This window comes from Grus americana, chromosome Z (genome assembly GCF_028858705.1).
Source record: "Grus americana isolate bGruAme1 chromosome Z, bGruAme1.mat, whole genome shotgun sequence".
NCBI classification, from domain to species: domain Eukaryota; kingdom Metazoa; phylum Chordata; class Aves; order Gruiformes; family Gruidae; genus Grus; species Grus americana.
In genome coordinates, this window is record NC_072891.1 from 86,155,337 (window position 1) to 86,177,486 (window position 22,150).

The following is a 22,150-nucleotide window of genomic DNA, read 5'->3' on the forward strand; positions in this document are numbered from 1 at the left end:
GTGCTTAATAATTTCTCTGTATTGATGTGCTAATCCAAAAGCATTCTCTACCTGTAATTAGCAAGAGTGGCAACAATATGATTGCAGCTGTGTCATCTAATGGCACATTGACACAAAAGTTTTACAAACAAATTTGAACATCAATTTTACTTTCTCATACTGCATCATGAGATCAGCTGAATGGACACACATGACCAATGATGCCTTAAACAGGGGGAAAAAAAATCTTCATACCCTGGAGAAAACATTTTCAGAGAGCTGGACTCCTGTAAATTTCAAGTTATATTATACTTGAAGTTATATCATAGAATCATAGAACGGTTTGGGTTGGAATCGACCTTTACAGGTCAGCTAGTCCAATGCGCTGCCATGGGCAGGGACATCTTCAGGCAGATCAGGTTGCTCCTGACCTTGAACTCTTCCAGGGATGGGGCATCTACCACCTCCCTGTGCAACCTGTGCCAGTGCCTCACCAGTGTTTTGTCATCTCAAGGTATACCACTGTACGTAGGTGCATCATTTCGTACTGACAGTTTATGTTACATTTTGTATGAGTACGTCAAGTTTCATTAGAATTCCCTCCTATTCTTCTAAACTGACCTGTTACTAAAATACTAAAAAAAAAAAGGATCACCTCTGAACCATGACTTCTGAGTGCTTACTGAAGAGTTTCCCTAGTTTCTACTTTTAATTGTAAAACTGAATCCCTCAAATAGCCTTTTCTAGAAAATGCAAGAAACCTATCGACAGAATTTCTCCCAAGAAGGTAAGGATTATTTTATTGTTTTCTTTCTATTGCATTTTTATAGGATTCTAATATATTGTACATACTATTTTTCACATGCAACTGTAACAGGAGAGGAAATTCTGGCCCACTCAAACTGATGGAGATTCTACTATCAACTTCAACGGATCAGAAATAAATTAAGTAATCATAAAATCTAGAGTGTACATAAAATGCTTATGAAGCCTGCTGATTAATATGGCTTGTGATTTCTGAGCCTACAATAAACCTATTTAGCCCACCGTCCATCTCAATACCACTGCCATTTTTGGGGCGTATGACTTTTCCCAGCGTACTGCAAACTGACAGTTTCAATTTTGAGTGCCTAAAAGCAACTCATCAAAAAATGTTGGGAAAAAATAGTTATTTTTGCATTTCATAATTATATTTTTTCAATATTCACTCAGTCATATCAATAAACATTTCTGCATATGCTCTATAATTCCCATAAATAAATCTCCATTTGGGGAATTATTATTGTTGGGATTTCTTAATTCAATTTTTCACTAAATTAAAGAGGCTGCTACCCACAGATGTAGATTCTGGCTGAAAGTACTCTGCAGCTCCAAAAAAACCCTATCTTCTATTTGGAAGCCTAAACAGTATGGTTGTGCGGAAGCCGGTGAAGTGTATGAGCCTACTGACAGCGGCGTTTGAAAAATGCCTGTACTTGCCAGTTTCTGCGGAGGGTGGCACAGAGCCAGCGCCCGCAGGCAGCTTCTGCCAGACCTTGCCATGGGGAAATTCACAGCAACTGTTGCTGTCTCCAGAAGTATCAGGACTGAGTCTATTTTGGAATTCTTGTAGAAATTTTCATTGTACAATGCCAAGGAACGGCTCCTACGCTGTGTTCTCAAATTATTTAATAATCTCACCATTTACTTAAGACAGTCCATCTTACTATGGGAATAGAATCTCTCTTAAAGGCTTAGGAAAGGGCACTTAGCCACCCTCTTAGGAGGCTGCCATGCAGTTTCCTCAGGTGCTTCCTTCCTCTTGGTATGGAGAAATGAGGAGAAAAACCAAGGGCCACAGTGTGTTGAGAAACACGACAGGTCAGAAGCTTACTGAATTACAAGGGCGAGCAAGAGATCAGTACAGTGCAAATGATGGACCGACTTTTTTTCAGCTTCCCATGCAAAGGGCAGAAGCTGCTCCCTCTGAAGTCTTCATGGGGGACGCTGGGGTACCACCAACAGGTGAGGACTTCCTAGAGTGCGTAAGAATTCCTGGCTATGATAGAAACACAGAGACACATTAGAAGAAGAATGGTGCATGCAGACCTAATGTAAGCTGTTTGCTGGATGGAGGGGCGCAGACGCAGTGAGGGACCTGGCAGTGAGAGCAGGAGGAACCACAGCAACCAACCGACCCCGTCCCCCAAAGGGATTTACTCAGATGGACAAAGCCGCTTGTAGCGCATCAGCAGAGTGCGCAACCCCGATTCTCACTACTCCTCTCTGCTCTTTCCTCCTCGCTTTTCAACATTGCAAAAGGACGCGGCTCCCCATCACCATCAGGTATGGGTCACTGCCACCAGGACCCCGCGTGAGATATGGCTACCTTTCGGCAAGGAGAAACCACCTCGCTCCTGCAGAGAGCAAAACAGCAGCAGCAAGGCTAAGGCAAAGCAGAAAGGAAATGGAAAAGCCTTTTCCCAGACTATGTTTTACACTGGGCAACGCTGATCTGTGATGAGGGTTGGCTGAGGCTTTGGGCAAGCTGGGCTAGTGGAGGGTGTCCCTGCCCATGGCAGGGGTGGCACTGGGTGGGCTGGGAGGTCCCTGCCCACCCAAACCATTCCCTGATTCTATGACTCTATGATCTCTACCTGTTGACAATTAGAATGAAATGCGGACTGCAACTCTCTTTAACCAAAGCTAACCTCTCTGCAGAAAAAAAGAGACAAAACTGCAGTAGCCTCTTCCTAAATCTTAGGTATCTTTACTCAAATACAGACATAAAGCACTGCCTACCTAACGAGCGTGTACCTTTAACTAAAACATCCTGTAAATGTTTTTTCACACTATGAATGCTGGCACACTTCTCTACATATATTTACATGAATTCCAGAGTAACAAGCATGTCAAGCTGCCATTTCTTGTTTCAGCATCTTATCCTCACTATCTTTGTAATAAAGAAATGGAGCATTTAAAAATTAGTTCTACCAGACATTCACATCCCCAGGAGTTCTTAAAATTATTAAGTGTATTTTTGACTCAGATAAAACTTAATATAACTCTTCTGAAGCACCTTCATATAAGCTAACATTCTTGCCCATTCTGATCTAAACTAAATATAAACCGTTTGATTCGCATCCAAAAACTAGTATCTGATTTCCTTTGTATTAAAGAGCATTCAAATTCCACACCTAATTAATATGTTAAAATAAAAATATAATTAAAGACCTACTTTGATGAATGTTCCCATGAAAATACTGATCCCAAAGGCCTTTTAAAAATAAATCGGCATCTGGCTATCTGTTATAGCACAGATAGCATTTCTCTTTGGTTATTGCCTTGTGACTATTTGCCACATTCGGAAGACGGTGCAAGCACTACACTATTGATTTACACCAACAGTCCTCTCATCTCCCCTCTCCAGGAAACAGAACAGGGGCATGTTCCAGTCATTCTCAGCTGCATGACAGACTTAGCAGTATTTCACAATAAGCAAACGTTTATTCCACAAACCTCGTCCACCTGAATCGTAAGGATGAAGAGCTTCTCAATCTCCAAAGCTACACTGTATACACTGTATTTTAATCAAGCTAAGGACTGAATTTCAGTATCCCACATCAGTGAAACCCACGGTTCAAACATAAGTAACATGCTCTGTAGTTAGGCTTAAATGAAAAGAATTTTCAATAATTTTAAATGCATTGCCATATGCATATTTGCTTTCAATATTCTGTAACTGCACAAAGTTTCTCAAAGGCTTACTTAATCATCTCACTTTACTTGTTATCCCATTCACACTTACTTTTCTTCTAGATCCTGAAAATGTGGATGTATACAGAGTTATTTGCCAGACAAAATGCAAAGACTGTGTATGTTCTTGCACTACTACAGTTCTTCAGATCCTCCTGGTTTTGACAGTCATCTCCCTCAATCAATCTCAATTTAAGCAGCTAGCTTCTTATTGATACAAATATTCTGTATTGGAAACAGTGAATTTATCAAATTGGGATGCAGTCTTTGCACTGCACGAGGGCACTTAGTTCTTGCCATCTTTGGGTGCAGGTTTCAGTTCCAGAATCAGCCACTTAAATCTACCCTCTCTAGTGTTAGGAAGCTTTACTGAACTGTCCCTGCAGAGACAGAGAGATCTGGCGATATTATCCATTTAGGGGTTAAGGCCTTAGGCGACGATAACCTGTAAGGTTTCACAAAGAAAATACACTACTTCTGATCATGAAAAAGCTAACGAACACTTCACTTATGCTCAGAAAAGTATTTCCCTTGTGCTATTTTGCAAGATTGGATCAATCTTCATGCATTTTGTTCAAACAGAAAAAAATAATAATTAACAATTACAGATTTTAAAGCCAGAAGAGATCAAATTAATGTATTTAGCCTGCTTTTTTTGGCATGACACACAATCTTGGGGATTAACCTGTGTTACTTAATTCCCAACTTTGTCTAAAGTGGAGCGGCAAACCAGTATTGTACATTTCTCAAAAAGCACAAAAGGTTAGTGAACTACAGGCTGCAGTGAAGTAAGAAAACACTGTGAGGAAAATGTATTTAAAACACTTCAAAGAATATTTTCATATCTTTCTTTTGACTGAAGAGAATCGTAGAAAAACAGTGACTAAGATCTAATTCTCCTTTTCGCCAATTGTGCTACAACATTTCAGCTTGCATCTCAAAATGGATCAACCACAAGGGGTTTTGGCTGGTTTTTTGTTTGTTTAAAAACAACATTTAAGATATGGCAAAATGTCTATAAAGGCATGTTACCAATGTGAAGTTGCCACACAAACTCCATATGCAAGAAGTTGCAGACCAGCAACAAATTAACAGGGTCTTTTTAACTTAAAAATTTTAACTGCAGGAAAAACTCTTAAAAATATACATGATATTACACAAACACTGTATATGACAAAAAGCAAGAGAAATTAAAACTGAAAACATAAAGATGTAGTTAACTTGTTAATATTACCAACTTAGCAGATCCAACAGTACACAGTTTTTCCCAATCTTATGGAAAAAAGTGTCAGAAAACAAATTTTTAAATCTAACTATGGCTGCCCCTGGCTCCCTGGCAGGGTTCAAGGCCAGGTTGGATGGGGCTTTGGGCAAGCTGGGCTAGTGGAGGGTGTCCCTGCCCATGGCAGGGGTGGCACTGGGTGGGCTGGGAGGTCCCTTCCAACCCAAACCACTCTGGGGTTCTGGGATTCTATGAACCAACCATATAGTTTACTTTAGAATGGGCTTAAATAAGGCATGTGTTATAAGCCACATTTATGGTCAGTATACGATTTTGCCAGAAGCACAAATGCAAACTGTCCATCACAGAGCTGAGATAAAGTTACAGTACCACAGCTGTGCGGTACTGGGAAGGAAAGCTGGATCAGACTGAAGACAGGATTTCCTGTGAAGACAAGGAATTAAAATTTCCTTCTGTCATACTGCACACACCAGAGCATAACCATTGCCTATTATAATGAAGGATTATTTTCAATCATTTGAGAAGACAACAGCAAGATGTTGGTCCTCTCATGAAGAATCTGCTGTTCTCCTTTTGTTGTGACTATCAATGGTGCTATTTGTCAACTAATAGCCATGATAATGCTGGCATGACTAGTCACATAAATATAGCTGCAATCTTTCCCCTTTTCCTCTGAGAATGTTACGGTGTCACTTTTTACAAATTTGGGGAAGACAAAGTGTGCAGAACATTCACGACATGAGAATTCAACTTTGAATTCCAAGACTGCAATATGTTCAGCAGCAGGTTTCTAAAAAGATATGTGAAACTGCAGTTCAGAAATTAAATAACAAAAAGCTAAAATTAAAACAAAATTCTTTTCTACCATGTAGTTCAAGTACTCTTTCAGAGTGAAATTCACAGTACTTGGAGAAAGTTCAATTATCAGGCTTTAAGCAGAGGATCTGGAAAAAGTTTTGGAGGAATGGGGTGTTACGGGCTGTTACAGACTTTCAGTATAAGACTCCTCTGAGACCGTCCTGGGATAAATCTTCCAAGCTCTGGTTTTAATACCTAACACATCTGCCTTAGCAGCTCCACTTGGCATTTGGATACGTGTTCTCACACAGCGCCTGCCACGGACCGTCCTGTACTCACTTTCTGGCCCAGAGCCCATGACACACGCGCTGCTGCAGCGTGCAGGCAGTGCTCCAGGCTCAGGCCAACCGTCCTGCGACCTCACCGTTCTGTCTCCATCAGAGCTATCGGCAGACACTAACAGAGACACAAGAGGACAGCCACATATGTTATTTCCCTCCAATGTCCTCCTAGGCATCAAGAATTTGGAGCAAAGACCTTCAGTTAGATGTGTTTTCTGTGCATTTCAATGCCCTTTGCGGATTTTTATTCCATGAACTCGCTCAGTCTCCTCTTGCACCCACATAAACCTCTAATAAGAATTCAGTTTTACGTACCCAGTTTCTTAGTGGAACACCACTGAGACTACCACAGGGACACTTTAAACAATAAATAAAAAAGAGCAACTATTACTGTCAAGAATTTAGACAAAACTGGCTTCTCAAATCATGCCCCTTTCTGTGGACTTCCCATTCAGCAGCCCCCTAAGTGTCTGTCTAATGCCTGTAACGTCCCCTCCATTCAAATTCTGCAGGTGGTCCTATAATCTCACTCTGAGTAGCTCCAAGAGAAAGGGAAAACAAGCAGAAACGCAGTGGATGACAGCCAGGACGTTCAGTCATGAGTGGATGGGTCCCAGCTTGGGGTCCCAGTACAAGGTGCTGTTTCGGTATTTTCCCCTTAAAAACAAAGACTCAGCCCTGGAAGCCCAAACCCAGTTGAGATCTCATATCTGGCCGATGCAGGAAGGAGAACATCTGTAAGATCCCCAGTTGTTCTGAAGGATCTTCTGCCCTTCGCTAAGGCGCAAACGCACCTTGGTAAAACGGTCCCTTAGCTGCTCACGATGGGAGGGCTGAGCTTTTTCAGGGACAGGAAAAAAATCAGAAAGGGAGCAGAAAGTAACCCAGGCATCTTGCTGTTTTGCTAAGATTTCAAGCTGTGAGACAATTCTGTGAAAGCTGATCCCAACAACTACCTTCCTCCCCAGCATCTTTTCAAAAGATAAACCAGTACTTGCTCAGCCTTTTGAAAGGCGATGGGTGTGTACCTTCCAACTGAATTACAGGCTCCAGAACAGGGTGGGTGATGACCATGCAGTGCAACCCTTGTGTCCAGGCTCTGGAGTAACAAGTGCTGAGGCAACACCACTATTATTGTGTTGCCTCCCAGGTAGCTCAAGGAGGTTTCTTTGCTGTTCAAGCAGCAGCTTTCAGAACTGACCTTTTAAAGCACTTGACATTTTATACAGCACCTAGTATTCATTTCTGACCCCAGGATTCCACCTCAGGAGACGCATCTCCTATCCTTTGTTTACTGTAGACCTAGACTCCTGTATTATGTGGGAAAAACAATTACAGATGTTCTCCTTGCATACAAATAATCACATTTACATTCGCATTTTTGTTCCTTTATAAATAATATGAATGATGGATATGACTGCAACATGAATGATGAATACGAATTGCAACCCTTATCATTCAGAAACTGGGCAAGTCTCTCTAGCTCATGGAAAAAAAAACATTTGAGTATCTATTTTTAATGACTGTCAGGTAAATCTTCATAGAATATCAATATATCTAGAGGAAGAATATACATAAAAGTTTATTCTTGCAACAGTGGACTAAAATTTCAGTTTCAGTGACATAAATATCAGTGGAGTAATTTCCTACCAAGGTAAACAGTGTTTGAGGTTTCTGCCACCATATTTGAGATCTGAAATCAGTCAATTAATTTCATCAGGTAAGCATGGAAAGGTCCTGTGCAACAGTATTTTTGCAGTTAAATTTCTACTATGGCTTTTTTGCTTTCACAAGGCATGTATTACAGCCAATCCAAAATAGGCTCACATTGCTGTTCAGGAAGTGGATTACTGACATCTAATTTTAAATATGAGCTGCAGTTGCATGTACAGAGTCACTGAGTCAGCCTGCTGTGTTCCTGTAGGTCAAGACACCTTTTAGGAATCCTTTCTGGGTCTGAACTACGTGTGTGGTACACGTCTCGGGGCAGACTGTAAAATGCCAATAGATGACCAGCAGGTTGGCGAACAGGTAAAGCCTGGAGATATCTAATAGAGGGGTTTTACCGTTGTTGTCTTTAAATACAGCTCCAGTATTTACCACTTAAGCAGTCAGGGAACAAATTAAGTAGCAAGACAGCACAAATCTGCATGGTTACAGTAAATCTATCACACCTTCCTTAGTTTGAAACATTCTAAAAAGGGAGGAAAATTAGCTAGAGAAGAATGAAACCAATACTAGTAAATGTTATTTCTCCTCCTGTGTTGGGTTTAGCTAGCCCTAGCTCCTTTTACTTCACGCCAAACCTCTACATAGTTTTAAGCAGAGTTTAACCACCACACACACAACTCAAACCTTAATGGTAACTGTAATACCCTGGTATAAATTTACCCAGCGGACGTGTGACTTCCCAAACATTGAAGCAGTGTTCACCAGCACGCTTACCTCCACGGTCCCGTGCTGCTAAATTCTGTCCTCTTTTCAGAGTAATATCCAACTGGTACATTCCGGGATCCTCACAGGGAAAATCTGCATTACTCGTTCCAACCAGATTTGTTCTCTGGAGGGGAAAAAAAATAAAAATGCGATAGTTAATGTTACTAACAGTTTCATGTAAGGTCTGTTTTTGCTTGGTATCATCATCCCGTTGAACTAAGACAAGGCCATGTCCCATTCCCCCACCTCAGAGCTAATACCCCAACACCAAGGAACCCGCTCCTGTCACCAGTATGACAATTTCTGAGCATCCATTTTGTTGCTGTTCTTTTAAAAAAAAACCCAAAGCCAAAAAAATGGTTGACATCTCAATGGTTAAACTTATTAATTAAAAAGGTAATTGAAAAATAATTCTTGGACACCTGTATTTATTATGGCAACCTTCATTTTTAAGGACATTCACACACACTCCTGGCCCACTAGAGCAGAATAAATAAGAAAAAACAGACCTGGACCTTACAGTACTATTTGGACTCATCATTACCAGTACCCTCAAACCCTGTATTTATTTAACAGTGATAATCTAGGTGTTGAATAAACATATGTGAGTTCCAATTTTGTCAGCTACTGCAGTACTTTGCAAGGTATGTGGGTTTTTTGTACAGAGTTACGGGGGGGAAAAATCATAGAGATTAAATGCAGCTGTATCTCTTCATTTGTAATACATGCCTTCTTAGTTTCCCTGTATGCCAGGGCAAAGATAAGATTCTTAGTTAGTTGTATAAACTGTATCATAAAAAAAAAAAGAAAAGAAAATAATAATAAAGCAAGTCAGAATGAAAGGAACTCCATGAATAGTAAACACATTTCTGTCCCAAATGACAAAGGAGAGAAATTGTATTTCTTAATATGTATAAGCTTTTGCAAAATAGTTTTTAACACATCTCTCTATAGGTGCATGCTTGGAACACCACATTTAATTTTAAGACTAGAACAACTGTATCTATTATACATTCACAGTACATACAGGAACTTCATACATTATACACACGGAGCACCACTGTTACAGATTCTCATGCTAGAAACTAAATCTTTTAAGACCAGTGCTATTAATATTTTATTATGCGGTTATGGGTCCTCCACAACAAAAAAAGCAGGATCATAGAAACATCCCAGAGACCATGTGTGTACTAAATACTACACCACTTCAGCAAGAAACATTGGTTGTTTCTCTTCCTACTGCCCCCCATTCTTTTTAAGGTAATAATAAATGTAAAGCACGAAGGAAGCCACAAAATAAAGGCATTTTAGCACAGGGTTTATTCTTGTTATTCCAGAGACACAGCTCTGAGCCCTAGCACAACAGCTTTTGCTGCAAGATGCACAATTCTGGCCAAACCGCATACTGATACGCTCGCCACTTCCACAGCAATGAAACTGTTCAAAACTAGTGCACCTCAGAGAAAATTGTTAGATGAGCTTTGATTTGGCAAGGGGTGTTGCTCTTGAAAGCTCTCAACATTTTTCTTCTAATTTTGTCCCTGTAAAGTAACTGCTGAAGCTCACCTGAAACCATCACAAGACCGTGCAAGACTCATGCAGACAGCACCCACCACCTTCTTTTCAATGACTAACACTTCACTCTTTTTTTTTCCTTTTTTTTTTAATGCACTGACCACAGAAGGGTACAAGGTTGACAATAACAAATTTCTACCTCACCCCCGCAAGGGTTAGTATCTGCTGCAGACAGAAATGAGGAAAAAATTGCATACTGGCCTGATCCTCAGCCTCATCCTAGGCCCCGGCATTCATCAGAGCATTGCAAAAGAAGAAACGTGTCTGAAGTAAATAATAAACAACAAAACTTTCCTTCCCCTTTCTTGTCCTTTGACAAGAGCTTGCAGACTTAGAACAAACACGGTCCTTCCCAGCATTTACAACCTCCTCCACGATTCTTCCTCACAGCATCCCCCCTCCCTTCCTCTGCAAGGTACAACACAAGGTCTGCATTAAAATTCCTTTGTTTAAATAGTGCCGTGTTACTCCCTTCTTTTCCCTTTCTCACTTCCTTCTCAATCCTTTCCCTTCCTTTTTTCTTGCAATGCAAGTTCGCTTTTTAATGTTTACATTTAGTTTTTCAGAGAGCACTGCTCGAGGAGGCCAGAAACACAGGTGAGCAAAGCAACAAGCCTACAGGACACAGACAGTTACACAGATGAAATAAAAAACAAATAGATGCTAACTATCCCTAAATATTAGAAAGTAAAAACAGTATTTCTGCATCAGAACAGCAGCATTTGAAGCTTTCAATTAAAACTCGAGGTTGCCATAATAAATGCAACTATCAATAAATCATTTTTCAACCGCCTTTTTTAATTAACAAGTTCAAAAGTTAAAATGGCAACTAGTAAAAAAACCAAAATACTTCTGTGTGGTCTGCAGTAATGAACTAAATAAAGTTAGAAACGTTTGGGCAACAAATTTCAGAGCATTCATGAAAAATCTACATTTGCCCCAATCATGAAACAGTTTCAAAACCAAATTTTCTGAACTTTTACATTCCATGTCAAGAAAACAAGTTCTCTGTAGCTAGGAAAAAAATAAATTGTCATCGCAACTAGAAGTTACTGTGAGCCACAAGGCTGTTTCTTGCTGACTGCCGCAGGATGATGACACCAAGCCTGACAAAGCAAGGGCGTGCCTTCACTTTCAGTGTCTCAAATGTATAGAAAGTCTTGAAGCTACTTTTATTAACTCTTTAACAAAGATAAGGAGATTCCAGACAAAGACCATAAAGGCCAGGAATCAATGTTTCACATAGGCAACATCGCCTATGGGAAGGCAATGCCTGAATTAATTCCTTGAATCAATTTTTAGTAGTGGCCTGTCATTACTTTACTTTAGAATATTCCTTTTATCTCAACTATGACTAAATTCATGTGCTCTACAATCTCCCGTAAAATCAAATCAATGTGTTTTAAGAGAAATTTATTATCTGGCACAAACATTGAAGTCCTGCGTGCAGTGAATTTGATGGAGAAGTTAAAGAATGCCGATGGTCTAGACAACGTGCCGAGGTGAGGACAGAGGTTTTGATGAGCCCGTTGCAATGTGTTTTTTCACAGACACCAACCCCCTGGGCTGTTGGTACCAAACAGCGACAGCAACAACAGGCACTGCCTTCACTTTCACCGAGATATCCGGGAGAACTTCTCCAATAGCCTGCACTTCGATCAATCTGCAGCTGCAACTCACTTCTGACTCCCGACAGAAAAATGAAATCTGAAAGATTATTATTTCCCACAAAGCCAGGAAGCCGAAATAAAATATTTTCTCAATTCGGTTCCAATTTAGCCCAACAACTGTTATTCAGCTGGGATATTTATTAGCTGTCAGTCAGCTGAACCCTTTTATGTTAGAGGACACACAAGGCAAGCCCATGATGGACACAGGACGCTCTGTTAGAACAACTACCAACCAACAGCAGAACAGCTAACTTCTAACTGGAAAACGCTTGGTACTGTATTTTAAGACCAAAAATCAAAGACAGCATTACTGCATGAGTGCGTATTAAGCACGCTTATGGAGCTAAGCTGTTAGTCTACAAGATAAAATAATATGTTGTCTCACTGTCACAGAAGCTCTGGGGTTTAGACGTTTACTGGGACATCTGCCATCACTCCAGAGACGTACAAGACGAGGGGAGCTGAGGAGGAGCGTGCCCTTGCCCAGGCCTTGTGCCACTGCCACACAAAAACCAATGCAAAGAGTCTGTGCACCTTAGAACAAAAAAAATGGTTTTCTCACGCCTGTGACTAGTATCCATGAGGAGTTTCTGCTACCCAAGCTGACGCAAAGCACAAACTTTGTTGTGAGGGTAATCAAAGGTTTTGATTTTGTTTTTTTTTTAACTACCATTTCTGTGGCATATAAAGAAAAAATGAATTGAATTTTCCCCAGAAAATTTCCAGAGCAGCTGGAAGGTCTGGCTGCAGCTATGTCATGAAGCTGCTCACTGCTAAAACCTTTGCGATTCACTGGTGTGAAAAGTTAGGCAAGTACTTGCACCTCTGTTCACACCATGAGAGACACTTCACTGTGTTTTCCAGATTTAGCGACTTAACAACTAGATGAACAAACTATTTTTTACAGCTGAACACGTCGACCATGTGAAAAGACTGTTAGCTAGCTGATGGGTAGGTACATGCGAGCAGCTGCACATCAGTAACAAAGGAAAAAGCTATCCCAGTTTTTGTACGTCCAGTGCTTCCACCGTAAGACGTGTTCACCCGTCAGAACCCAATTCTGCCTCAGCACGCAAGAAAAATGACGCCACTTGGAAACTGCCAGGATGGCTACAATCACCACCATTCCCACATCGTATCATTTTTCACAGTTTGTTAAAAACATACTATAAAACAGACTGAATCTGATTCTGGTCACTAGGCATTACCCAAGTGAAGGGTACATCTGTTGAAATCAGACTAGCAATTAATCGCTAAAAGATGAGAATCAGTAACATCATTTCTGCTATCTTCTTACAAACCACATCATACAATTTCAGGCTAACTCATTCACGCCTCCCCGACTGAGACCCTGAAGATTACTACCGTTTTTGCCACAAAAAACTGCCCTTGTGCATCACCACAAGTACCGAAACTCTACTTCAAAACTCTTAATATTTCTAACAATTAATCAGCTAAACCAACCCAAGAAATCAATGGCTTTGCTGCTCTGCTACGATTTATAGATCATACACTAGTCGACTTTGTGCCAGCAATTCAGGGGATATAAGAGATTTAAGCAACTCTCTGCTGCAGAAAAGAATTACCACTTCACAGGAATAGATCCTAAAATTTGATATAGTTTGTTCAATGCCAAAACGGAAAATATTCTGCTGTTTAAAAAAAAAAACAACCTACACCTGTAACACACTCCCCCTAACACACTCCCCCTTCCAAAAAGGGAAAAAAAAATAGTAATACAGCAGCTAAAAAAAAAAGCTAACGTTTTCCTATGCTTAAAAGTGTCTTTTGGAAATGCACATGAACTAGACTGAATCGGTATTCTTATCTGAGTCATTTAAGCAACATGTTACAGGTCTGTTGATTTGCTGCTCCATTTCAATATTCTGCCAGAACACATTGATAAGATAAGCAAAAAGCACTTATTTTTTCCAGCATAAAACAAAGGCATCAGCAATCAACACTTCCTTTGGTAGATAACAGAAAGGGGAAATGTAAGAGGAGTTGTATCAAAGAAGTGGCAAGGGAAGCTGGAGATCGGGCTGCACCGACTGTCCATGGGCTGGGGCTGTTGTCAGGAAATGGGACAGTGAAATAAACCGGCTGCATACAATAGATGAAATTAAATCAAAGTGTCCTGCAAGGAGGAAGAAGCAGAACATCAACAGTCAAGGGTTCACAGCATGGCATGAAATATTTCCACCTCTCAAACAGAAAAAAAAAATCAAAAAAATTTAAGTAATGCAACTGTCTTCAATATTGCATAAGCAGAATTTTCCACTCCAGTTACTGCCTGGCTCAAATTGATTTCTTCAGATCACTTTCATTTGTCAAAGCTTCATGCTTTGGAAACACCTGCTTGCAAGAAATTAGGAAATTCTGACTACCCAAGCGGCTGTCAACTCCTTGTCAGTGCAACTAATGGGAACTGACTGTGCTTCAAAGTTATGACAATAAAGTGACAAGCAGTTTTTAATTTTGCTGAGAGTATTTACTTATCCAACTTAAGAGCTGTGTTCTAAACAACACATTGCATACTAGTGTTCTGGTTGATGGCAAGTCAGGAAGAACTGAGGAACTTCTGAGTAACAGCAGTTACACAGCTCACTTTGTCTCATTCATTCTATTTTCTGTATTCCCTAAACGAGAAGACAGGTGTATAATGTGAATCCATTTCAATAGCAATATAAAGGAACATTCTGGGATTTTAAATATTATTGGAAATGTGCAGAAGTTATTAGTAGCATTTGATATGCACTAAAAATGTGCTTTTTGATTAACCACATATGTGCTTCAAATGGGACTGGCTACTTTGTTAAAGCTTGTCATGCAGCAGATGTTTCCCATAGACGAGATATGTGTTATTTATAACGAATGTGAAAAGCCTCAACTGTTGTTGTGAAGATTTTGAATTGGAAAAAATGTACTGATCAACTGTAAAATTTGGACTTTGTGTATGTGCTCTTTATCACTTAATGGCAACAGTGCATACATGCCAGTCTGAGATGTCCTGATTATGAAGAAGCATGAATTCCAGATTATTTCTGCAGAATAAAGACATTTTTAAAGTTAGCATCAATCACATACACACACACACATTTTTATGTATGTTGTATGCTCTGAGTGTGACTGTTTATATTGTCAGGAACTAGACTGTGGCCAAGTAAGAGTCACAAATGCATAAAAGATTCAGCCTCTTTCCTGAGCTTTTTGGCCATGGCCAAAAGAGCTATTTAATCTGCTTGTTAAAGAAAACCCATAAGAATCAAATAGCACTGCTGACCACTTATGTCTGCAGAATAATGGGAATATTTTTTGTGACATCTGTACTAATTGTTGCTCTTTGATTTTGCTGGAAAGCAACCAAAAGCAAATGCTCATTTTCAAACTGACTACTGCCAACAGCTTGCTACATTTCCTTCTGAAAATGTAATGAATAGATGCAGAAACAATAATAAAAGATGTAAGCATGTTAACATTTTGAAAGTTTTGGTATTCAGAAGTAGACTTGAAATCACTTTTTTTCAGTTGAAGCACTAACCCTATCTGGCAGCAAAGGAAACCAAACAAATATTGACAAAGCTATCAGAAGAGATTCCACCAAGTTGTTCCTCCTTCCATCTGTCTCCACATCCTGGTTTGGGATGGAAAACTCAGTTTGCTGCCACTTACTCATTCAAATCTACTATGAAACTTTACTTCTGCAGCATCACATGTAGAGAGTAAAGCAAACAGAAAATAAAAACAAGTAATCCCTTCTCCACCAAGATTATAAATTTATTCTTGAATAAAGCAACCACAGCTTCCTTCCCTGTTTTGCTACACTCCATCCTGCTCCCCCACCCTACCCCGAGTTACATCACAAATTAAAAGCTCATCTGGTCTCTTCTGTGAAAAGCAACTGCTGTCATCATGCCAAATCCTTCTGGGGTTATCCATGTTTCTTACAGACACAATAGTTCACCTACATACAACGAATTTTAGCACTGGGATTTAGACTGTAAGCTTTTCAAGGACTGAAGAAAGTCTTTGTTTTCATACATAAGTAAGGGCGGGTAATTCTTTGCTGCATTTTCCAACTCTTATTCCTCTTTTTACCCTTAAAAGTATATTGCCTCAACCCCTTTCTAACAGGTTCTGTAACAGGTTTTTTGAAAGTCCAAATAAATACATTTTACCACTTTGTTTCCCCTTGTCTAGCACTGCTTTGATAAATTCAAACCTTTTTAATCTATTATTGATGAGCAATTCCTTTGTAGAAGACGTAAGTTTAAAACTACTGTATTTGGTATTTCAACTATTGAGTTATGAATTTGTAACTAGAGTTTGATCAAGACTGTAAGTACAGAAATATCAGTATCAGTCCATTGTGTTTAAAATTACCTATTTTTGCCCAGCACTCCCGTACAGCTACTGCTTTTAGCTAAACATGTTTTTGCTAAGAATTCAGCTGGTTTGACATTTCTGTTTTACTCTCTGTACAAAGCGATTTGTTACAACATATTGGTTTGCTCTGGAACCATTTCTTTTAACACCTTTTTCACTGACGATGCTTCTTCATTAAACCAGAACATGGCAGATGCAGAGTAGGTCCTTCTCCAACAGCTTTTGTGGTGCGGGCTGATGTAGAGACACCGCAGAGTCCTCCCAAGCAGCTGTACCATCCTTCGCAACAGGACGAAGGCTTCCCTATCCACTGCGGTTCCTTTTCAGGAGAAGCTGTTGCTGAAGATGAAGGGAGGGATGGGTTGTGTGTAATTCCCTTCTGAATAACATCACAGAGGAGATCAGGAATAAATTACGTAGGTATGCTAGGTAAATCAATGCACTTCTGATTTGATGTATCTATTTAAAACTGTAGATCAGCACAATGGCTAGGGTATTCCTATTGCTTTGTCTTCAAAACATTCTTTGCAACACAGAGTAAAAAAAAATTCTACTTTGTTCAAAATAAAGAAAAGAAAACTATTTCCTACAAAAGATACCCACATTTCTAAGTCACACTTTTGGCTGTTCAGCAGCAAACTACATAAAGCATTCAACAAAAGTAGCCCTAACCCTGCATGTAACATGTATACAAATGCACACATATCTGAACACACATGGGACTATTCCCTCTATACCTCCACAGCTCTGAGCTCTTCTTATGTCTCTATTTGTGAAAATTCACATCGGGAACTACTATTTCAGAAAACAAACAACAACAAAAAAAACCTATTTACTACAATATGGTTGCAACATCCAGTAAAACCAGAAGCCTCATGTGTATTGCAGGAAAACATTTTCTAAATACAGCATCTAAATTGCCTTGTCTTTACAGCCTATAAAATTCAGATGTTTATCTATCTAAGTCTGAAAGCTACATTAACAGAAAAATAATTTATTCCTGACTGCATATAGTTACCTGGAGTTATATCTAATAAAGCATAAGAAAAAACTTTCTTTTCTGACATCCAGAAATTACTTGCTTTTCAGAAGCAAGATATAAAGCTGGAAGATCTGTTTTTGATGTGTTCTCAGGAGAAAATTCTCCAGTTCAACCAGTACTATTGAAACGTACTAGAAGCACCTTTCCAGAAGTACCTTTCCTTGCTGCATGGAAACTAGTAACTGTACTGAAGACAGCCACGCCACATTTCAATACAGTATGGTAAGCACAATTACTTGACAAGGACTTCATCTGAATGGGGCAAAGACATTTGCAGGCAGCAATTATCATCAAGATCACTTTGGTTTGATCTGAAGAAAATGCTTCCAAAAACTAGAAATTAAATTCATCTTCATCTGTACTCAGGTGGTCTACGCTCAAAAACACAGACCAGGATTGTCCACCAGTGAAGCTGTCACAGCCTCTGAACATACCAAGACTGTCTAACTGTCCTTGCTCCTTTAAAAGCATTTTCTGCATGATTTTTAACAGTCTTTATACCAGCTGGTGACAGAAAGGCTTCCTACTTACAACAGTTAAACAGTATGTCCAGAAATAGTTAAAATCCAGTGCAAGTAGTGTAACAAATAATGGCAAAGAAGAATCTGCTAGGAAAAAAAAAAAAAACAACAAAAAACTTGCAATGAGAAGGACAGTCAAGTGCTAACCAGGTAATTTTTGGTCTTCACTGAGAAAGGCTATAAACATATAAGAGATGGGTATCAGTTCTGATATGTTTATGCACATTGGGTTTTTTTCCTAAAAAAGCCTCACAGCCTTACAACTTTTATATTGTTTGTGCAAGTTCCTTAATTAACAGAGACCTCTACTGAACAGTTTTTGGTACAAGGAGATGCAAAGTAATGACCACACACATTTTCTGCAGCCATCTATCAAGCAAATAGCCAAACGTCCCTATATAAGCATCTTGGAGGATGAGAACCCTCAGCCTGCCCTGCAAGATACCAGATAAGGAGTAATTCCAAGGGTTCCAGTTTCAAACATGACAAAAAGTAGGTCTTTCATATTGAAAAGATGTGTAACACCATTAGGCTTAACAGTCTGAAAGAAGCCATTATTGTAGTAACTGGGTTTTCTTCCTGCCTACAGCATAGGCCAGAACTGTTGCATGATACCTTTAGATACTCTCCATTTGTCTTGACTGCTGCAAAAAATGTTTTAAGTACAGGAAAAAATGGATGCTTTCCAGAGATAGAAGCTGCAATGGCCAAGCACATCATAGCTGATTTTTGTGTTACTGATCACCAACAATGCAGAGCTCCACACTAAGAATGACGACTGATGCTGAAATGTGAGACCGCTCCCATGACACAAGATCACAGCTCTTCACTAGGGTGAACATTTTCACAATGGCAGGGATGGATTTACTGCTCAGGCTTTTCAAGAACTTCATGGAGGCCTCAGTGATGGCAGCCAGTTGGTAATGTCATTCTGTGGCCCTGCGAAGTAGTTGGGGATGGCAGAAACCACACATTCCAGGGTGGATACAAAGGTGGTGAGATGAGAAGTTGTAACCAGCTCAGAAATACTACTGTAGGTCTACTGCTCCTTAACCCAATCCTGATATATACACACAGTTTCCAGGACAGAAATCTGCTGTATGGTGGAATACAGTTTGCAAGAAGAAGTACCAGTGGTGCTTTTGGGTTGGAGAACAGGAGGATGCCCAGACCTCTAACAGCAAAACGCAGTGTTGCCTGGTCTATACCCAATGCAGACAATCACACCTATCTTTCAGAGACCTTGCAAACTTCACAGTTCAGTTCCATCGCTGACCACTGTAAGATGAAAAAAGTGAGAAAGTAATCTGCTCAGAATTTCTCACGAAGTTCCTGAAATTCTGTGAAAATGAGGACTGGACCATACCAATCCCCTCAAGAACCCATCTGAATCTCAAATTGATTTATCAGAGGGGGGGAAAATACCTTTGCAAACAGAACAGACAGATCCCAGCCACCAGAGCCGTGCTGGTTTCCCAAGAGGGAACAAACCCTTCTGAGCAGTGTATCCACTGCAGGGCACAAGCCTCCAGCAGTGCACATGTTTGCTTAGGGGCCGCTGTCCCCAAAAGCCAGGTGAATGGGAACATGCTTCCCTGTGGGCATCACTCAGTGCCTCTCTGGCAAGTATCAGAGAGTGACAAGACATCTCCCAGCTCCAGAATAAACCCCTGCCATCGTAACTAACAAATTAAGGGCAAAGAAAATGAAACAAAATGCAGGCAGCCTTTCAACAGAATGCCTGCCTGCTGACCAGTGAAGCAATGATGAAGTTGTTCAGGTGAGGCAGTAGCAAATGTAGACCATTTTCCTCAAAATTTTTACTAATTCTTTGCTTCTGGTAATTTCTAGATAGGTTCTTTTTCTAAAAAAGATGTAAAATGCTTATTAAGCTGTATACTAGAATGCCCGAGTTTCTGACAGGGAACCGATGCCAACCCTTTGATAATACTTGAAGGCCTACTAACCCAAGGTTGTGCATCAACCCTCCTGGCACCCGTGGCTGCTGATTTTCTGGAGAACACATGGAATGCCACCAGTAACTGCTCCCTCTCAGGCCGCTTGGCAAGCTGCCTCTTTTTCAGGTTGATGCAAGTTCTCTTCTAGTCCTCCAACAGTCTTTCAGTAAAACACAATCTAAGACAACTTCATTTATTGACCAGTATGGACAGCCCACATCCTTAGAGCAAACAGTTTCTTAGTGGCTGTATGAGGCAGCGTTGCTGTTCTCCTCCATCGGTTACTGAAGATCTTAAAGTAGTGTCCAACAGATAGCACGGTCTGTGAGCAGAGCTTTGTTATCTGGAGACAGATGAGGAAAACTGAGTAATTAGCTGGTTTAGCCCTTGATTTTTTTACGGGGGCAGCTCATAGTTCAAGAATTGACCCTTCAGAAAGATATTTCCCCTCTCAACTCATCAAGAGATATAGTTCTGATTCATCAATAATTTCTAAATATAGTCTATTCTTACAATGACGTCCACAGAGACCTAAAATTTTGCAAGTGCTGGAAACTATTCCTAAATGACACCAGTAATAATGAAGCATATATGAACCTTTATCCCTTTAATCAACTCTTAGTTTAAGAAACTCTTCCTAGAATGGGGAGAACAAAAGCAGCTGATTGTCATTGTTCAGGAGGCAACTGCTCACCTTCTCTCATGATTTTATACTATGAAAATGTTTTTGGTCCCTTCCTTAATGCAAATAGTGCCATTATGACAAAAATCATGATGCACAACTCTCAAAAGATTAATTTGGTTAGTGTCTTTGAGTAAAATAAGAGTATCAGCACAGTAATTGAGAAATTTCTGGAAGCAAAATAATCTGTGAGCACCCACAAATCTGTGAGCACCCCACCATCACTACAACCGGAGAAGCTAAATGTGGATGGATGATACTAGAAAATCAAGCTGAAAATTCATGTACAGTCATGAATTCCCATCAATTTAGGTCTCCTGCCAAAGCCATGACCTAGCACCAAGAGGCCAGTTCTGCTAAGGTGGATTCAAACAAGTGACAAGACCCCCCCTGCCCCCAGGCATCCTGACCACTCATCAGCTCAGGAGAACCAGTATCAGCAGGGGTGAAAGGCAAACACGTCCTTCCTTTCAGTGTCTGCTGTTCACATCATCTGAACTTCCCCCACCTTTGTGAAGCACCTAAATATTGTGAGACTACTCATCCTCCCTGGAAGAACATAGGAACACCACAGGGCTCCACCTTACAGCTCCACGAGCATGGTCCCTGCCCAGCCACTGCCGGCACCAGGAGAGCACAGGACAAGACCTAGTGAAGGGCCCAGGAGAAACCAAAATGACAGACACCTCTTCTCTGCACCCCGAACACCTGCCATAAATTCCATCGCATGTTGATCAGAAGCCTCTGCGGAAGTCTTTCATCCCAGGGCTGAGGGACCTGCTGTCCCACCACAGGCACGCTGATGTCCCATCAGACAGAGAGGAAATCAACATCTGGTGTTTCCGTCACAGCCTCACAGTGAATCCCAGGATGGGAGACATAATGCCAATTCAACAAGGTAAAATAAAAAATAAAGAAATAAGCAAAGCAACTGACTGTTAACTATTGATTTTTAAGGACAAGTGAGGCCAGGGACTTGGAGAAATGAAGTGCTCTGGCTCAAGCTGCAGCTGGAGAAGGAACTGGCTTACCCCAGCAATTACTCCTTCTCCTAAAGCATCAGCGTTGGATGTGGTGGCCCCACGTTTGCCTCATTCATCGCTGCTGGCTAGGAAGTTCTTTAATGCAAGTGAACTGGCACATGCCCAAACACAGTAGAGCAAGGAGAAGAATTGAATTTCTTTCACAAGAAGACAGCTTGCTAGAAATCCCATGGATATTCCCAGATAATTAGAGTTGTCTCAAATATAAGTGGGCTCCCAGGGGAGATGCTTTCTTTGCGCCATTACTGACATAGTTCATTTGCCCTAGCTATGTGTGCATTTTGGTAGTTTCTCCACGTGGGTTAATCCCTTCAAGGAAGATTGTTAAACAGAATGGGAATTACTTTGAAACTCAAGGACATTTGGTCAAATCTGCTGAAATTTGTTGCAGCATCCTTCTCCCACACCTCATTCCCTACCCTGTCTCCTTCATCCATTTTTATTTTAGAGGCAAACTGAGCAAAAATTGGTTATAAGGAAAACCTAGAGTCACGAGGGAGAAAGGTCTACTCTTAGTTCTGGAGATAATATTAGAAAGGAGGATACCACTCTTCATTAATTACTAAATAACAAATAGTATGCAAAATATTTCCAGAATAAATTTTATTATCAGTTTATTCATCTTACTTGTGAAAAAAGTTACCAACAGGCTATCTTACCCCATGGAAATATGGAGCCCATTACTGGCCTCAGTCTTTAGTATTTCCCACAACTGTTTACAAGATAATCACCTCTAACTGA

At 40.3% G+C, this 22,150-nt stretch overlaps 1 protein-coding gene across 2 annotated transcripts in view; it reads right to left on the reverse strand.

The window, feature by feature from the left end:
* The window catches only part of MCTP1 (multiple C2 and transmembrane domain containing 1), a 283,726-nt gene that overhangs the window by 167,251 nt on the left and 94,325 nt on the right, over positions 1-22,150 (reverse strand). For both annotated transcript variants that reach the window (XM_054810646.1, XM_054810645.1), the window contains exon 2: positions 8,542-8,656. In XM_054810646.1, the coding sequence (XP_054666621.1) occupies positions 8,542-8,656 (115 nt within the window). The remainder of the gene's footprint in view (positions 1-8,541; positions 8,657-22,150) is intronic.